Source organism: Scyliorhinus torazame, chromosome 15 (genome assembly GCF_047496885.1).
Source record: "Scyliorhinus torazame isolate Kashiwa2021f chromosome 15, sScyTor2.1, whole genome shotgun sequence".
Taxonomy (NCBI): domain Eukaryota; kingdom Metazoa; phylum Chordata; class Chondrichthyes; order Carcharhiniformes; family Scyliorhinidae; genus Scyliorhinus; species Scyliorhinus torazame.
The window spans coordinates 122224497-122244295 of record NC_092721.1 but is presented as its reverse complement, the minus strand read 5'-3'; the positions used below and the strand labels follow the sequence as shown (position 1 = coordinate 122244295).

The 19799-nt window shown below is 52.9% G+C and overlaps 1 protein-coding gene across 4 annotated transcripts in view; it reads right to left on the bottom strand.

Moving 5' to 3' along the window:
* The window catches only part of LOC140391779 (PC3-like endoprotease variant B), a 1275236-nt gene that overhangs the window by 405446 nt on the left and 849991 nt on the right, over positions 1–19799 (bottom strand). For all 4 annotated transcript variants that reach the window (XM_072476646.1, XM_072476647.1, XM_072476643.1 and 1 more), the window contains exon 11: positions 3530–3766. In XM_072476646.1, the coding sequence (XP_072332747.1) occupies positions 3530–3766 (237 nt within the window). The remainder of the gene's footprint in view (positions 1–3529; positions 3767–19799) is intronic.

The window sequence follows — 19799 nt, the reverse complement described above, 5'->3', positions numbered from 1 at the left end:
GTCCCTCAGTACTGATCCTCTGACAGTGCGCAGTCGCTCAGTACTGACTCTAATAGTGCAGCAGTCAATGAGGACTGACCCTCTGACAGTGTAGCAGTCCCTGAATATTGACCCTCTGACAGTGCAGCAGTCCCAGAGTACTGACACTGCCAGTGTAGCAGTCCCTCACTAATGACCTTCTGACCTCACAGCAGTCCCTCAGTACAGGCCCTCAACAGTGTAGCCATCCCTCAGTACAGACCCTCTGACAGTGCAGCACTCCCTCAGTACTCACCCTCTGACAGTGTTCAGTCCCTAAGTACTGATCCTCTGACTGTGCAGCAGTCCCTCAGTACTGACCCTCTGGCAGTGCAGCCGTCCCCGGGTACTGAACTACTGGTAGTACAGCAATCCCTCAGTATTTACCCTCTGATAGTGCAGCACTCCCTCAGTACTGACCCTCTGACAGTGCAGCAGTCCCTCAGTACTGACCCTCTTGACAGTGCAGCAGTCCTGGAATACTGACCCTCTGACAGCGCAGAAGTCCTGGAATACTGACCCTCTGACAGCGTAGCACTCCCTCAGTACTGACCCTCTGACGGTGCAGCAGTCCCTCAGTACTGACCCTCTGACAGTACAGCAGTCCTGGAATACTGACCCTCTGACAGCTCAGCAGTCCCTCAGTACTGACCCTCTGACGGTGCAGCAGTCCCTCAGTACTGACCCTCTGACAGTGCAGCAGTCCTGGAATACTGACCCTCTGACAGCGCAGCACTCCCTCAGTACTGACCCTCTGACGGTGCAGCAGTCCCTCAGTACTGACCCTCTGACAGTTCAGCAGTCCTGGAATACTGACCCTCTGACAGTGCAGCTGTCCCTCAATACTGACCTTCTGACAGTGCAGCAGTCCCTCAGTACTGACCCTCTGACAGTGCGCAGTCGCTCAGTACTGACCCTCTGACAGTTCAGCAGTCCTGGAATACTGACCCTCTGACAGTGCAGCTGTCCCTCAATACTGACCCTCTGACAGTGCAGCACTCCCTCAGTACTTATCCTCTTGACAGTGCAGCAGTCCTGGAATACTGACCCTCTGACAGCGCAGCACTCCCTCAGTACTGACCCTCTGACAGTGCAGCAGTCCCTCAGTCCTGACCCTCTGGTGGTGCAGCAGTCCCTCAGTACTTACCCTCAAACAGTGCAGCATCCCTCAGTACTCACCCTCTGACAGTGTTCAGTCCCCAAGTACTGATCCTCTGACTGTGCAGCAGTCCCTCAGTACTGACCCTCTGGCAGTGCAGCCGTCCCCGGGTACTGAACTACTGGTAGTACAGCAGTCCCTCAGTATTTACCCTCTGATAGTGCAGCACTCCCTCAGTACTGACCCTCTGACAGTGCAGCAGTCCCTCAGTACTGACCCTCTTTACAGTGCAGCAGCCCTGGAATACTGACCCTCTGACAGCACAGCACTCCCTCAGTACTGACCCTCTGAAGGTGCAGCAGTCCCTCAGTACTGACGCTCTGACGGTGCAGCAGTCCCTCAGTACTGACCCTCTGACGGTGCAGCAGTCCTGGAATACTGACCCTCTGACAGCACAGCACTCCCTCAGTACTGACCCTATGACAGTGCAGCAGTCCCTCAGTACTTACCCTCGAACAGTGCTGCATCCCTCAGCACTAACCCTCTGACAGTACTGTAGAATCAGTGTATCAAAGTTGAGAGTACTACCACTCAGGACTGACACCCAAGCACACATAAATTACATAAAATACCTGGCAATACCCTCTTGTTGCTAACTTTAGGTTTGCTTTTAATTCGTAATTTGCTCTGTTTGTTTAACCTTTGCTCTCGAGTTGCCAGGTATCTTTATGATACCGCCACAAGGTTCAAATTCAAGTACTGATCAATAACTCAACACACCAATTAGTAATATTCAAATCAAAACACATTTATTATATACAGTAAGTCACTAATTATGCATATAACTCTACTTTCTAGACTATTTCTATCACTAAACAGCCTATACCCAGCTTCGGAATTGGTCCACCAGATCAGGGGAATAAATGGCCTTTTGTTCAGGTCCTGAGTCTGCAGGATTCAAAAGCTGGTATGGGCTGGTAGCTAGGAGCGCCTATCTCGTAGCAAGCGTTGACTGGAGACTTACTTGGTTGGTGCGGCAGCTGGGCAGTTCACTCTCAGGGGTTGATTCGCGTTGTTGAGTGACCCTGCCAAAAAGGACGATTTGAACTTGGGGGCTTTACTTTATAGTCCCCAGGGGCGTCCCACCCTTCGGGGCGGACCCCGTATCTGGTTGCAAGTGATTCGACTGCGTCCCGATCACTTGGATCGATTTCTCCAATACTGGAGCCGTTCCCTGATCGCGGGGCGGTTCCTGAATGTCCGTTGGCCTTCCTTTGTCTTGGCTCCTGCTGGCACCGAGGAGTCTGGCTTGGCTTTATTCACCTTAAGTGTTGCAATTGTGCCTTGGAATCGCTCATTACTATGCAGATGGCTGCTGGTTTCAGTGCTGTCTGGTTTTTTGCAAGTTCCAATACACAGGATTTCTGTACTTGCTGGTTTTTGCCTGTGTTGGCTGAATTTCCCTTTATTCTTTGCGGTTCTCCATTTTAAGTCGGGAAGTGGCCAACCCAGGTGGCTACACTCTAAACCCAGGTGGGCAATTTAACTGGGATTTTTAATATAACAGTGTCCGATACGTTCCCCTTATTCTGTTTGCTGCCGAAAGGCGCATCCAACCCAGCGCCATCACCTCCACCACCAGTAGGGCAAGAAGGTAGCTCCCAAATTCACCCCACTCGGAATGGGTATCAAACCCGAAGCTGCTGCCGCTAATTGATCCATTCTGGTTATCCTGCCAACTGACTCACATTCCCCCCTCACATAATCTCCACCTTCCCGCCCCCCAAGCCCATCCCCATTCCCCCCCTACCCCAAAGAGTCTGGGTTACTACGCTTCTACATGCATGTTTTAGCCGAGAGCTAGGGGTAGTGATGGAAAAAGATCCAATTTTTTTCCATCATTGGGCAGTTTTGAAATGTCTCCCATTTTTACCACCTGCCATTGACATGCGTTGGAAGGGTTTGCAGGTTGATATTAAACCTGTTTGACTGCGTTATGAACACACCTCCTTTGGTTATCAAGTCCTAGAGTGGGACTTGAACCGGAAGCCTCTGGCTCAGAGGCAGGGACACGACCCATTACACCACAGGACCGCCTCTGTGATATCTACCAACCTGACAAATTTAAATAGGAATTTTCAAATTACCACTTAAAGAAGCCTCATCACAGAGACTACCTATTCCCACAATTTAACTGTAGAAAAAATACTAATTGAACTATTAACTGTAGAAAAAATACTAACAAATGAAAGTACTTGAAGGACAGAGATTTACAGGAGTCAGTCAGTCAGAAACCAAAAAGAGTTTTGAAAAATAGATTGTTATTTTACAGTCTGAGAACACTGCAGTAATTATAATGTACCACGATTTAACATCTCTGGATTCTATTTTTAGAACAGTAGACTGACTCACCAGGCTTTGTTCCTCTACATTTCTATCCAATGGCGAGTTACTCGTTCCTCCCGTTGGAACTACTGCCATAACTGCTGGGCAAGCTTCCGAGTAGAAGGTGCTGAGGCCAAAGTTGCTGACAGCTCCAACTGCCACTGTAAAAATACTGTTCACATATCCATCAGCACCACAGTGATCCCTAAGCAAACCACCATTTCCTGAGGCCCAGATGAAAATACTTCCTTTACCATTGCGACCCTATAAAATAAAAAGGCAACTTAAGCAAAATATACTGCTTTTAACAGATTCAACGGCTGCCAGAAGATAACTTTGATGATAACACTTAAATCATAACGGGTGATCCCCCGATCCCCCTGCACACTGTGCCTGGTGCAACTTGCACTATTCCCGGAGAATAGAGGGAGGGCCCCTGAACGGGGGTCGGAATTTTTTGTTCCCCGCCGCCAAAATCGGGAATCCCGATCGAGTTGAGAGTGGAAGGTCGCCCGAAAAGCGGGTTTGGTACCAGGCGCCAGACTTGTTGCCATTCTTTGCTTTCTCGCCACTGGCCACAGTGTGGAACTTGTCCTGTGACGGCAGGACATGCGGAAAGGAAATTTTAATAAATCTGAATTTAATTAACAGCTGCAAGCAGGATTCTCCAGGCCCCAGGTATGCTCCACCCCTCACAGCCGGGAGTCATGCGGGCATGATTTGCTGCGAGTCTTGACAACAGGGCTCAGGCGCCATAGCCTTTGAGGGAGAGCAAGGAGATAATGAAAGTTTCCAGAATATTCTGCCTTGTGGGTGGGTTATATGCTTGGAGCTCTCTGAGTAGCAGGGAGGGACTTGGTGTTAAGGGTGTGGATTCGAGGTGTGTCCCCCAGGGTTCGGGGTGTCCTAGCTGAATCTCCCATTGCTGCTCAAACAACATTTCAACCCACCCAGTGGATGTACGTTCTAGGCTCGTGACTGTTGAGACTGTAGGCTGCTGACAGTATCCTGAAAATGCTCTGAGGTCTCTCAAACATACAGAAATCCATCTACCCCACCCACCTGTACATCCTCATATCTCAGAATCAAGGGGCTGGTGTTGCCATGACCAATCGTCGGACCACCAGCTGTTGGCATGCCTCATTACACTTCCTAGTTGCACAATTCCACACCAGAGGAAGTAGAGGATGAGCAGCGCTGACCCAAACCAAGGTCCCAAGCACTGGTGCCTCTGGAAGCCACCCTGGCACATTGCCACACTCAGAGCCACTGCCTCACTTGTGACATGATCAGCTAACCCACTCCTAAGAACTACTCGACATCTCCAGGCTCTGCCAGTCTGCCCCATTGTTATCAGACCGTTTGAACCAATCTATCTTGGACCCGGCCAGGAAATCTGACCAGTTCCCTGTCACAACTTCTGTGTGAAACCCTGGCGCCACATCACACTGCAGCTAAGTTCCCAGAAAAATCACACTTTCCTCAGTTATGAACTGTCAGGAACGCATAAGGCTCGCCCAATGAGGACACCCACAGTAGATCCAACAGGGAGAAATAGGACCAGTGCCACAGAGCCCATTGCTAATGCCTGTTGTGGCAGCCAGTGGCTCCCCAGTTGGCAGGGTTGGGTGGTGAGGAGAGAGGCTTCCCACATCAAGGGTGTCAGTCACTGATGGGAACAGGGATACAGTTGTGGACGACATGATGACGAAGGGTCTGGGTCACTGCCTGTGTGGAGTTTGCACATTCTCCCCATGTTTGCGTGGGTACCCACAACCCAAAGGTGTGCTGGTTAGGTGAATTGGCCATGCTGAATTGCCCCTTAATTGGAAAAAGAAAAGTAATTGGCTACTCTAAATTTACAAAAAATGATGACGAAGGGTCCGGCAGAGGAGGAGGCAGCAAAATGTTTCGGGTGGCGCAGCAATGCAACACAGGTGACTATGTAGTTAGGTGGCCTTGGGCGGTCAACGGAATGCTCACCTTGGTGCTCACCCCGCACAGAGAAATGGATTTTGGAACTCAGCCTGCTAGGCCACCTATCTACCTGGCCGTTGTTGCCGTTGTGGGTGCACGGTTGCACAAGCACCAGGGCCAGCCCAGGAAAGACCCTGCATGACAGGAGCCTGCCCCAGAACAACAGGGTACAGCTGGTGAGGCTCAAGTGCTGGCCGTCGACTAGGCCAAGGAGGTGGTGTGAAAGCGGCGCCACATTAGACCACATTTATATTATTGGGGCTTGTCCTTCGTGGAGCTGCTGGTGAGCCGCCATTGAGTCCGGCTCACCAAGGAGACCGTGCACTGCTTGTGCCAGATGGTAGTGTACCTGGCACCATAAGAATTAAGGGGATGATACCTGCTTCCAATGGCGGTCATGTTAACGGTGACCCTTACCTTTTATGCCTTTGGCCCATTCCAGGACTCGAGCGCAGATCTGTACGGGATTTCAAAATTTCTCACTCTCAAGTGCATCTGAAATGTGTCAGATGCCCTAAGTGACTGAGCAGCAAACTACATAAACTTCAACCTGGATCAGGCCCACCAGGATGCCCAGTCTGCTGCATTTTCTCCATTGCTGGAATGCCCCAGGTCCAGGAGGTTATTAATGGCATGGATGTCACCCTCAGAGCTAGACAGGCCCTTATTAACAAGAAGGGCATCCAACTCCTGAACGTGAAGTTGGTGTGCAATAACCAGCTACACACCAGCTGTGCCCAATACCCAGGCAACGTGCATAATGCATACATTCTGGCGCACTCGGAGGTTCCTGCCACTTTTGAGGTGCTTTCTCGGGTGAGGGTCTGGCTAGTGGGTGACAAGACCTATCCACCAGGGCAGCATGGTCGGCACGGGCTTGGAGGGCCGAAGGGCCTGTTCCTGTGCTGTACATTTCTTTGTTCTTTGTTCTTTGTTGTTCACCATTGTCAAAGCTGATGATGCCTGTGCTGAAGCCCCGACCGACACAGAGAACTATTATATTGTTGCTCAGTCTGCAACAAGGGGCATCATGAGAGGGGCACTGGTGTCCTAAAGATGTACTTCCGCTGCATGGATGTGGTGGTATGTATTCGGGGTCATGTGGGACTGTGAAGCCGTGATGCTATTGGCTGACAGATTCCGGGTCCTGGTTGGCTGCTGACTCCTGGCTCCGCCCTGAAGGCGGAGTATAAGAACACGAGCTTCTCCCCGCCGCTTCATTCTGTTGCTGAACTGCTGGGGACAAGTCTCGCTTAATAAAGCCTGAATCGACTTCATCACTTCTCGTCTCTCTCGTAAGTCATTGTGCGCTACAATGGACTGCTCTCGTGAGCCTCTCCAATACAGCTCCCAGAGGGTTACGGGCATCGTGGTGTCCTGCTGCGTCCTGCACAACATTGTGCAGCAGTGTGGCGACATGCTGGAGGAGGGGGAAGAATGTCAGGCCTCATTGAACGAGGAGGATGAGGATGGTGTCCAACGAGGAGCCAGGCAAGGACCCGGAGCTGGCTCGGCAGGACTCTAAAGGTGTGATTCAGGGTCAACCTCATCACCTCCCAATTTACCGATTAGGAGGTCCAAGCACTGGCAGCAGCTGCTCTGCCCTATCCCCCACATCTCTCTGCCTGCCTTCACTCTCCCTTAGTCTTTCACTCCTTCCCTCTCCTTTAACCTTTCACTCCTTCCCTCTCCCTTAACCTTTCACTCCTTCCCTCTCCCTTAACCTTTCACTCCTTCCCTCTCCCTTAACCTTTCGCTCCTTCCCTCTCCCTTAACCTTTCGCTCCTTCCCTCTCCCTTAACCTTTCGCTCCTTCCCTCTCCCTTAACCTTTCGCTCCTTCCCTCTCCCTTAACCTTTCGCTCCTTCCCTCTCCCTTAACCTTTCGCTCCTTCCCTCTCCCTTAACCTTTCACTCCTTCCCTCTCCCTTAACCTTTCACTCCTTCCCTCTCCCTTAACCTTTCACCCCTTCCCACTCCCTTAACCTTTCACCCCTTCCCTCTCCCTTAACCTTTCACTCCTTCCCTCTCCCTTAACCTTTCACTCCTTCCCTCTCCCTTAACCTTTCACTCCTTCCCTCTCCCTTAACCTTTCACTCCTTCCCTCTCCCTTAACCTTTCACCCCTTCCCACTCCCTTAACCTTTCACCCCTTCCCTCTCCCTTAACCTTTCACTCCTTCCCTCTCCCTTAGCCTTTCACTCCTTCCCTCTCCCTTAACCTTTCACTCCTTCTCTCTCCCTTAACCTTTCACTCCTTCCCTCTCCTTTAACCTTTCACTCCTTCCCTCTCCCTTAACCTTTCACTCCTTCCCTCTCCTTTAACCTTTCACTCCTTCCCTCTCCTTTAACCTTTCACTCCTTCCCTCTCCCTCTCCCTTTCACTCCTTCCCATGACCACAATTTCCTCTCACTCCACCCCTCACCGTGGGTCATCTCAACATCACCACCCGGGTGTTGGGCCTGGATTGGCAGCATCAGCGGGTCTTATCTGCAGGACGGAGGAAGATGACGGCTCGCTGTGAGATGAGCTCTTGTGTTCCTTATTTTGTGACCTCCTTTAAGATAACATACCATTGTCCGCCCGCATGATCCCTGGTTGTGCGATGGGGACTCCTTCTCATAGGCCCCAAGAGGTTGACGGTTATGGGGGTGAGGGGTATAGGAGTGGGAGGAGGAGGGGGGACAGATGGTGATCGGTTTGGGCTCATTCACTGCAGGTGCTGTCATACTAGGCCCCCATTGCCTGCCACTTTTCAGCAAAGGTGTGTGCATGTGGGACGTTAATGTGTCCGAGCCGACCTGAGCGCACCCCCCCCTCCTCCTCCCCTTTCCATCCTCCCCACTGGTAGGACAGAGGTTAGAGGCAAGTCGGACTGGTGGAGAACCAGTGTGTCCCATTCCCCCAAACTATTTGTTATCGACTACTCCTGTGCCAAATTAAGTGTCTTCTATTCACATCATGTGAATCATTTCCCTGCACCACGACCAGCGACAGCGTGAACTTGTCACGATTCTCCGATAGCGGGAGCGCTTAGACCTATGAGTGAAGAACCCCAAACGGGGTGCGTGCAAGGTGCCAAGTGGACTGCGATGCCCCCAACTCACGGCACTGGACACACTCTGTGGCACATCCTCGCTGGGCGTGAATCGGATATTTAAATGAGTAATTCCACATTATGCATTTACGGGTTTTAGCAGGAGACCCCCGCTCCTGGCATTCACCGCCCCCACTGGTGCAGCTTGAGGATGGTGGGAACTGCTGGGGTGCAAGGTTAACACTTCCAGGGCGCCACGGGGAATTGTCAGGATGCTAGTGTGCCATGGGGCAGTGCCAGGTTATCAAGGAGCAGTGCCATGGTGCTTGGAGGTAGGGTCAGGGTTCCAAGGGGCAGGGCCTGAGAGGGGGCATGGCCATGTGTGGTGAACCACTGTATTATATTGTACATACTGTTCGTACTTATTGTACTTACTGTTCTTACTGTTTGTTACTTGCCTGGGTTTGTCCCTGCTGGCTCCGCCCCTCGGGCTCAAGTATAAAGATAGCTAACCTCCAGCCCTGCCCTCATTCTGGGACTGGCTGCCAGCAGGTGTCTTTTAGCTGATTAAAGCCACAGTTTACTCTTCCGACTCTCGTCTGTTGTCATTGATGGTACATCAATTTAATCAGCTAAAATTTTAAGATGGATCCATCACTCAAGCCTGATCGCCTGGAGCTGGACCCCCAAGCAGCTGATGCCACTGCCACGTTTGAACACTGGCTAAGTCGATTTCGGTGGCGTGAGAGCAGCTGGTTAGTCAGTTTCAGCGGGAGCATTGCGGAAGGAGGGTGCTGGGAGGTAAGTCAACCTTTAAAAGCACTTCTCTTTGCAGGGGCAGGCCAGTCGATTTCGGTGGCGTGAGAGCAGCTGGTTAGTCAGTTTCAGCGGGAGCATTGCGGAAGGAGGGTGCTGGGAGGTAAGTCAACCTTTAAAAGCACTTCTCTTTGCAGGGGCAGGCCAGTCGATTTCGGGCGGCGTGAGAACAGCTGGTGAGTGGTGAGTCAGTTTCAGCAGGAGCTGAGACTTTTTCTCTTTTCTTTAAATTAGTTTTTTAGGCGGGATCAGGAAGTCGACCCGCGGACGTCTGGGAAGACCCTCACCAATAAATTCTGGTGGAGAGGAAACCCGAGACACTACACGTGTAGTGTCTCCCACCCGCCCTCCTCCTCTAACCTAATAATAAAACCCATTGGTCTGTGGTAAGTACCATATTTTTATTATATTATTATTATTTTTTATAAAAATTTAATTTAGTTGTTAGCTAGATCTTGGTAGAAAGTTAGAGGAATGGCAGGGAAGGGAGTACAATGTTCCTCCTGCAGGATGTTTGAGGTGAGGGATGCAGTTAGTGTCCCTGCTGATTTTACCTGCAGGAAGTGCTGCCATCTCCAGCTCCTCCATGACCGAGTTAGGGAACTGGAGCTGGAGTTGGAAGAACTTCGGATCATTCGGGAGGCAGAAGGGGTCATAGATAGCAGCTTCAGGGAATTAGTTACACCAAAGATTGGAGATAGGTGGGTAACTGTAAGAGGGACTGGGAAAAAACAGTCAGTGCAGGGATCCCCTGCGGTCGTTCCCCTGAGAAACCAGTATACCGCTTTGGATACTTGTGGGGGGGACGACTTACCAGGGGTAAGCCATGGGGTACGGGCCTCTGGCACGGAGTCTGTCCCTGTTGCTCAGAAGGGAAGGGGGGAGAGGAGCAGAGCATTAGTAATTGGGGACTCTATAGTCAGGGGCACAGATAGGAGATTTTGTGGGAGCGTGAGAGACTCACGTTTGGTATGTTGCCTCCCAGGTGCAAGGGTACGTGATGTCTCGGATCGTGTTTTCCGGGTCCTTAGGGGGGAGGGGGAGCAGCCCCAAGTCGTGGTCCACATTGGCACCAACGACATAGGTAGGAAAGGGGACAAGGATGTCAGGCAGGCTTTCAGGGAGCTAGGATGGAAGCTCAGAACTAGAACAAACAGAGTTGTTATCTCTGGGTTGTTGCCCGTGCCACGTGATAGTGAGATGAGGAATAGGGAGAGAGAGCATTTAAACACGTGGCTACAGGGATGGTGCAGGCGGGAGGGTTTCAGATTTTTGGATAACTGGGGCTCTTTCTGGGGAAGGTGGGACCTCTACAGACAGGATGGTCTACATCTGAACCTGAGGGGCACAAATATCCTGGGGGGGAGATTTGTTAGTGCTCTTTGGGGGGGTTTAAACTAATGCAGCAGGGGCATGGGAACCTGGATTGTAGTTTTAGGGTAAGGGAGAATGAGAGTATAGAGGTCAGGAGCACAGATTTGACGTCGCAGGAGGGGGCCAGCGTTCAGGTAGGTGGTTTGAAGTGTGTCTACTTCAATGCCAGGAGTATACGAAACAAGGTAGGGGAACTGGCAGCGTGGGTTGGTACCTGGGACTTCGATGTTGTGGCCATTTCGGAGACATGGATAGAGCAGGGACAGGAATGGATGTTGCAGGTTCCGGGGTTTAGGTGTTTTAGTAAGCTCAGAGAAGGAGGCAAAAGAGGGGGAGGTGTGGCGCTGCTAGTCAAGAGCAGTATTACGGTGGCGGAGAGGATGCTAGATGGGGACTCTTCTTCCAAGGTAGTATTGGCTGAAGTTAGAAACAGGAAAGGAGAGGTCACCCTGTTGGGAGTTTTTTATAGGCCTCCTAATAGTTCTAGGGATGTAGAGGAAAGGATGGCGAAGATGATTCTGGATATGAGCGAAAGTAACAGGGTAGTTATTATGGGAGACTTTAACTTTCCAAATATTGACTGGAAAAGATATAGTTCGAGTACAATAGATGGGTCGTTTTTTGTACAGTGTGTGCAGGAGGGTTTCCTGAAACAATATGTTGACAGGCCAACAAGAGGCGAGGCCACGTTGGATTTGGTTTTGGGTAATGAACCAGGCCAGGTGTTGGATTTGGAGGTAGGAGAGCACTTTGGGGACAGTGACCACAATTCGGTGACGTTTACGTTAATGATGGAAAGGGATAAGTATACACCGCAGGGCAAGAGTTATAGCTGGGGGAAGGGCAATTATGATGCCATTAGACGTGACTTGGGGGGGATAAGGTGGAGAAGTAGGCTGCAAGTGTTGGGCACACTGGATAAGTGGGGCTTGTTCAAGGATCAGCTACTGCGTGTTCTTGATAAGTATGTACCGGTCAGACAGGGAGGAAGGCGTCGAGTGAGGGAACCGTGGTTTACCAGGGAAGTGGAATCTCTTGTTAAGAGGAAGAAGGAGGCCTATGTGAAGATGAAGTGTGAAGTTTCGGTTGGGGCGATGGATAGTTACAAGGTAGCGAGGAAGGATCTAAAGAGAGAGCTAAGACGAGCAAGGAGGGGACATGAGAAGTATTTGGCAGGAAGGATCAAGGAAAACCCAAAAGCTTTCTATAGGTATGTCAGGAATAAGCGAATGACTAGGGAAAGAGTAGGACCAGTCAAGGACAGGGATGGGAAATTGTGTGTGGAGTCTGAAGAGATAGGCGAGATACTAAATGAATATTTTTCGTCAGTATTCACTCAGGAAAAAGATAATGTTGTGGAGGAGAATGCTGAGCCCCAGGCTAATAGAATAGATGGCATTGAGGTACGTAGGGAAGAGGTGTTGGCAATTCTGGACAGGCTGAAAATAGATAAGTCCCCGGGACCTGATGGGATTTATCCTAGGATTCTATGGGAGGCCAGGGAAGAGATTGCTGGACCTTTGGCTTTGATTTTTATGTCATCATTGGCTACAGGAATAGTGCCAGAGGACTGGAGGACAGCAAATGTGGTCCCTTTGTTCAAGAAGGGGAGCAGAGACAACCCCGGCAACTATAGACCGGTGAGCCTCACGTCTGTAGTGGGTAAAGTCTTGGAGGGGATTATAAGGGACAAGATTTATAATCATCTAGATAGGAATGATATGATCAGGGATAGTCAGCATGGCTTTGTGAAGGGTAGGTCATGCCTCACAAACCTTATTGAGTTCTTTGAGAAGGTGACTGAACAGGTAGACGAGGGTAGAGCAGTTGATGTGGTGTATATGGATTTCAGCAAAGCGTTTGATAAGGTTCCCCACGGTAGGCTATTGCAAAAAATACGGAGGCTGGGGATTAAGGGTGATTTAGAGATGTGGATCAGAAATTGGCTAGCTGAAAGAAGACAGAGGGTGGTGGTTGATGGGAAATGTTCAGAATGGAGTACAGTCACAAGTGGAGTACCACAAGGATCTGTTCTGGGGCCGTTGCTGTTTGTCATTTTTATCAATGACCTAGAGGAAGGCACAGAAGGGTGGGTGAGTAAATTTGCAGATGATACTAAAGTCGGTGGTGTTGTCGATAGTGTGGAAGGATGTAGCAGGTTACAGAGGGATATAGATAAGCTGCAGAGCTGGGCTGAGAGGTGGCAAATGGAGTTTAATGTAGAGAAGTGTGAGGTGATTCACTTTGGAAGGAATAACAGGAATGCGGAATATCTGGCTAATGGTAAAGTTCTTGAAAGTGTGGCTGAGCAGAGGGATCTAGGTGTCCATGTACATAGATCCCTGAAAGTTGCCACCCAGGTTGATAGGGTTGTGAAGAAGGCCTATGGAGTGTTGGCCTTTATTGGTAGAGGGATTGAGTTCCGGAGTCGGGAGGTCATGTTGCAGCTGTACAGAACTCTGGTCCGGCCGCATTTGGAGTATTGCGTACAGTTCTGGTCACCGCATTATAGGAAGGACGTGGAGGCTTTGGAGCGGGTGCAGAGGAGATTTACCAGGATGTTGCCTGGTATGGAGGGAAAATCTTATGAGGAAAGGCTGACGGACTTGAGGTTGTTTTCGTTGGAGAGAAGAAGGTTAAGAGGAGACTTAATAGAGGCATACAAAATGATCAGGGGGTTGGATAGGGTGGACAGTGAGAGCCTTCTCCCGCGGATGGATATGGCTGGCACGAGGGGACATAACTTTAAACTGAGGGGTAATAGATATAGGACAGAGGTCAGAGGTAGGTTCTTTACGCAAAGAGTAGTGAGGCCGTGGAATGCCCTACCTGCTACAGTAGTGAACTCGCCAACATTGAGGGCATTTAAAAGTTTATTGGATAAACATATGGATGATAATGGCATAGTGTAGGTTAGATGGCTTTTGTTTCGGTGCAACATCGTGGGCCGAAGGGCCTGTACTGCGCTGTATTGTTCTATGTTCTATGTTCTATGTAAGCTGCTTTGAATCTTACATTGATTCCTCCGCCGCCGCCGTCGCTGAGACCCACAAGCTGCGAGTCCTCAACTCCTGGGTGAGCCCGTAAGTTTTCCTTCTTATCAGAGACACTACCTCGTTTGAGGATGCGATAACATACTGCCCCTTCAACAGGGTTAAGGAAGTCAACGAGGTGTACGCTAGGCATCTCCTTGCCACGAGGCGACAGCGCCCCGGAGATTCACAAACTGAATTTCTGCACGCTTTGCGGGTACTCGGCCGGAACTGCAGTTGTAAGGTGGTATCGGCTGTCAAGCACACCGAATTGCTGATCCGGAACGCCTATGTCACAGGCATAAAATCTAATTACATCCGCCAGTGCCTACTAAAAGGGGGTACACTCTATCTCCAAGACAAAGTACAACTCTCGGACTCGTTGAAAATGGCCTTCCATAACATGGATGCCTACACCTCTGACCACGTGGCACCCTCGTGGACGTCGTGGGCACCGCCATCACCCGACTCAGGGGCCTCGCAAGCCTGTGCCACGCAGCGACCCGCCAACTCCGGAGGCCCGAAATGTTACTTCTGTGGCCAGGGTAAGCACCCCAGACAACGATGCCCAGCAAGGAACGCTATCTGCAACGGGTGCGGAAAGAAGGGTCACTTCTCTAAAGTTTGCCAGGCCCGACCTGTTTCTAAACCCAGCAGCGCTGCGTGTAGCCCGTGGGGACCGCCTCCATCTTCCACATCATCTGCCACGTGCGACACGTGGGGGCCGCCATCTTCGACGCCACCCACCACGTGTGACCCGTGCGGGCCGCCATCTTGGCTGCCATCTTGGACGCCACCCGCCACGTGCGACCCATGGGGGCCGCCATCTTGGAATCACCCCGCCGTCTCCCGGAACCCCTGCTCACCAGATCGTACGCTGGCCTCCGCTACCCTTGATCAGCCCACCCACCTTCCGAAGCTCGCCTCCATCACCTCACTAAATCCATGATGGCCGTCCGGATCAACAGCCACGAGACGACCTGCCTCTTCGACTCCGGGAGCACGGAGAGTTTCATTCACCCAGATACGGTACAGCGCTGCTTCCTCCTATTTTTACCCGCGACCCAGAAAATCTCCCTGGCTTCCGAATCACATTCCGTGGAAGTCCGTGGGTACTGTGTCGCAACCCTTACAGTACGGGGCGTCGAGTACAAAAATGTCAAGCTCTACGTCCTCCCCCAACTCTGTGCTGCCCTCCTACTAGGTCTAGACTTCCAATGCCACCTCAAAAGTCTTACCTTGCAGTTCGATGGACCCCTGCCCCCTCTCACCGTCTGTAGCCTCTCGACCCTTAAGGCCCCGCTCTTTGCTAACCTCACCCCGGACTGTAAGCCCGTCGCCACTGGGAGCAGACAATACAGTGCTCGGGACAAGGCATCGACTACAGTCAGACGATCAACCGGTACACGCAGCTCGATGTGTACCCTCTCCCCCGCATATCTGACATGGTCAATCAGATTGCGCAGTACCGAGTCTTCGCCACTATTGACTTGAAGTCCACGTACCACCAGCTCCCTATCCGCCCGGAGGACCGCCAATACACTGCCTTCGAGGCAGATGGCCGCCTCTATCACTTCCTCAGGGTCCCCTTTGGCGTCACCAATGAGGTCTCGCTCTTCCAGCGAGAAATGGACCGAATGGTTGACCAGTACGGGCTGCGGGCCATGTTCCCGTATCTGGATAATGTCACCATCTGCGGCCATGACCAGCAGGACCATGACGCTAACCTCCAACATTTCCTCCACACCGTCAAGCTCCTTTATCTAACATACAATAAGGAGAAATGCGTTTTCCGCACAACCCGCCTAGCCATCCTTGGCTACGTTGTGGAAAACGGAGTCCTAGGGCCCGATCCTGACTGCATGCGCCCCCTCCTGGAACTTCCCATTCCCCACTGCCCCAAGGCCCTGAAGAGATGCCTGGGGTTCTTTTCCTATTATGCCCAGTGGGCCCCAATTATGTGGACAAGGCCCGCCCACTCATTAAATCCACCATTTTTCCCCTGACGACTGAGGCCCGCCAGGCCTTCAACCGCATCAAAACAGATATTGCCATAGCCACGATGCACGCAGTAGACGAGTCCATCCCATTCCAAGTGGAGAGCGATGAGTCTGACTTTGCTCTGGCCGCTACCCTCAACCAGGTGGGCAGGCCCGTGGCTTTCTTCTCCCGTACCCTCCAGGGCTCCGACATTTGACGCTCCTCCGTCGAAAAGGAATCCCAGGCCATTGTGGAAGCTGTGCGACATTGGAGGCATTACCTGGCCGGCAGGTGATTCACTCTCATCACTGACCAACGGTCGGTTGCCTTCATGTTTAACAATACGCAGTGGGGCAAGATCAAGAATGACAAGATCCTAAGGTGGAGGATCGAACTCTCCACCGATAATTATGATATCTCGTATTGCCCGGGGAAGCTCAATGAGCCCCCAGATGCCCTATCCCGCGGTACATGTGCCAGTGCATAAGTAGACCGACTTCGGGCCCTACACAATGACCTCTGTCACCCGGGGGTCACCCGCTTTTTCCATTTTATCAAGGCCCGCAACCTGCCTTACTCCATCGAGGAGGTCAGGACCATGACCAGGGACTGCCAGGTCTGCGCGGAGTGCAAACCGCACTTCTATCGGCCGGATACAGCACACCTGGTAAAGGCCTCCCACCCCTTTGAGCGCCTCAGCATGGACTTCAAAGGGCCCCTCCCCTCCACTGACCATAATGTGTACTGTCTCAACATCACTGAGTACTCACATTTCCCTTTCGCCATCCCGTGCCCTGACATGACCTCTGCCACAGTCATCAAGGCCCTGCACGGCCTCTTCACCTTGTTCGATTTCCCCACTTACATCCAGAGCGATCGGGGTTCCTCCTTCATGAGTGATGAGCTGCGTCAGTTCCTGCTTGGCAAGGGCATTGCCTCAAGCAGGACTACCAGCTACAACCCCCGGGGAAATGGACAGGTGGAGAGGGAGAACGCGACGGTCTGGAAGGCCGTCCTTCTTGCCCTACGGTCTAGAAGTCTCCTTGTCTTCCGCTGGCAGGAGGTCTTTCCCGATGCGCTCCACTCCATCTGGTCGCTCCTGTGTACTGCCACCAATGTGACCCGTCATGAGAGGATGTTTGTCTTCCCCAGGAAGTCCACCTCAGGGGTCTTGCTCCCGTCCTGGCTGACGGTTCCAGGGCCCGTCCTCCTCCGGAAGCATGCGAGGAGTCACAAGTCGGATCCCCTGGTCGAACGGGTCCTTCTCCTCCATGCTAACCCCCAATATGCCTACGTGGCACACCATGACGGGCGGGAGGACACAGTCTCCCTTTGGGAATTGGCACCCGCAGGTTCCCCAGTGACCATCACCACTATCCCGAACTCAACACTGTCTCCCTCCGTTGCTACTCACGACTCTACACCGTCTCCCTCCATTGCTACTTATCCGGAAGACGACACGCTCCTGGATACGCAGGCCTCAACACTTCATCCGACACCAGTATCCTCACCACAGCCGGGACTGAGGCGATCACAGCGGGAGGTCAGAGTCCCCGACAGACTCGATCTCTAATTCAACCCGTCCACTTCACCCCCGGCGGACTCTTTATTTTAAACGGGGTGAATGTGGTGACCCATTTTGTTGTATTATACACACTGTTCGTACTTATTGTACTTGCTGTTCTTACTGTTTGTTACATGTCTGGGTTTGTCCCTGCTCAAGGAATTAAGGGCTATGGAGAGAGAGCGGGTAAATGGAGTTGAAATCAGCTATGATTGAATGGTGGAGTGGACTCGATGGGCCGAATGGCCTTACTTCCACTCCTATGTCTTATGGCTCCGCCCCTTGGGCTCAAGTATAAAGGTAGCTAACCCCCAGCTCTGCCCTCATTCTGGGACTGGCTGCCAGCAGGTATCTTTTAGCTGATTAAAGCCACAGTTTACTCTTCCGACTCTCGTCTGTCGTCATTGATGGTACATCACCATGAAGGGGGTGGGATTGAGGGGGGATCAGAAAGGGACCCTGAAGTGGGGCATGAGGGGGCCTGAAAGGGAATAGTTCATCTGCAACCCTATAGCAGGGTGTGGGTCACTTGGGAGAGCAAGTGCTGCTGTACCAATGCTGGGGGGCACCTGAAACCTGTGAGCAGGCAACCCTACAGCTGCCCACTTGCAGGCATCAGGCGTGCCCATAATTGAAGGTCTCTGCCAGTGAGTAAGGGGGCATCTGTAGGGTTGCCTGAAGAACAGGAAGCCCTTTAAAATGGTGCGCCGATTACCAACGAACTGGCCTGCCGGCACCTTTAGGTCCTGCACATCTCTTTCCTGGTGGGAATCTCACCAAGCTCCAAATAAATTACTCTTGGCAGGATTTACCAGCTGTCCACACCGGCGGGATATTCTGGTCCCACGACGGTGCTTGGATGTCCCGGCGACATGGGGTGCAATCAATGGGAAATCCCGTTGGGCAGCAAGGTAGCATAGTTGCTTGACAGCGCCAGGGTCCCGGGTTCGATTCAAACTTGGGTCACTGTCTGTGCGGAGTCAGCACGTTCTCCTCATGTCTGCGTGGGTTTCCTCCGGGTGCTCCAGTTTCCTCCCTCAAGCCCTGAAATTCATGCTGTTAGGTGAATTGAACGTTGGGTTGTGGGGGCAAAACCCACGCAAACACAAGGAGAATGTGCAAACTCCACGTGGACAGTGACCCAGAGCTGGGATCGAACCGGGGACCTCGGCGTCGTGAGGCAACAGTGCTAATCCCTATGCCATCGTGCTGCCCTGTTCATTCCAGCGTTAATGTAAGCCTACTTGTGACAATAATAAAGATTATCATTATTGACAACGGTGGGACCAGTAAATCCCGTTGGCGGGCTGCCTCTCGCACCGAATAACCCACAGCGGACTGGTCGGTAAATCCTGCCCTCAGTGATGGAAAATTGCAATGGGGATCACACCAGGACAGACAACGGGATTCTCACCAGTTTTCCCGTCCAAAATAAGGGGCGTCATTCTCCGACCCCCCGCCGGGTCAGAGAATGGCCGTTGGCCGCCGTGAATCCCGCCCCCGCCGAAGTCTCCGAAGGGAGAAAAGTCGGCGGGGCGTTTATGGCGCCGCTGCCGCGGAGAATGTCACGGGTCTGCGCAAGGCAGCCGATTTTCGGCCTGCCGATATTCTCCCTTCCGGATGGGCCGAAGTCCCGTCGACGTGATGACCGTTCACGTCGACGTGAATCAAACCTCCTTTTCATCGGCGTGACCCGGTGCTCCAGGCTCACGCCGACCAGCGAGGAGGTGAGTGACGGCCTGGGGGGTTGGCTCTGGGCAGGAAATGGCGTGGCCGCAGACTGATTGCCTGAGGAGAGGTGTGTCTCGGCTTGTGTGTGTGTGCGGCCGGGGGGGGGGGGGGGGGGGGGGGGGGTGGTTAGAGTAGGCTGGGCTCTGGGGGAGTGCCGGGAGGGGGTCCGTGCCGGGGTGGAGGTTGGGGAGGGGGTCCGTGCCGGGGTGGAGGTTGGGGAGGGGGTCCGTGCCGGGGTGGAGGTTGGGGGGGTGTCGGTGCCGGTGTGGAGGTTGGGGAGGGGGTCCGTGCCGGGGTGGAGGTTGGGGGGGTCCGTGCTGGGGTGGAGGTTGGGGGTTGTGGAGGGGGTCTGTGCCGGGGTGGAGGTTGGGGGGGGGGGGGTCCGTGCTGGGGTGGAGGTTGGGGGTTGGGGAGGGGGTCCGTGCCGGGGTGGAGGTTGGGGGGGGGGGTCCGTGCTGGGGTGGAGGTTGGGGGTTGGGGAGGGGGTCCGTGCCGGGGTGGAGGTTGGGGGGGGTCCGTGCTGGGGTGGAGGTTGGGGGTTGCGGAGGGGGTCCGTGCCGGTGTGGAGGTTGGGGAGGGGGTCCGTGCCTGGGTGGAGGTTGGGGAGGGGGTCCGTGCCGGGGTGGAGGTTGGGGGGGGGGTCCGTGCTGGGGTGGAGGTTGGGGGGGGGGTCCGTGCCGGTGTGGAGGTTGGGGGGGGGGGTCCGTGCTGGGGTGGAGGTTGGGGGTTGGGGAGGGGGCACGTGCCGGGCTGGAGGTTGGGGGGGGGGTCCGTGCTGGGGTGGAGTTT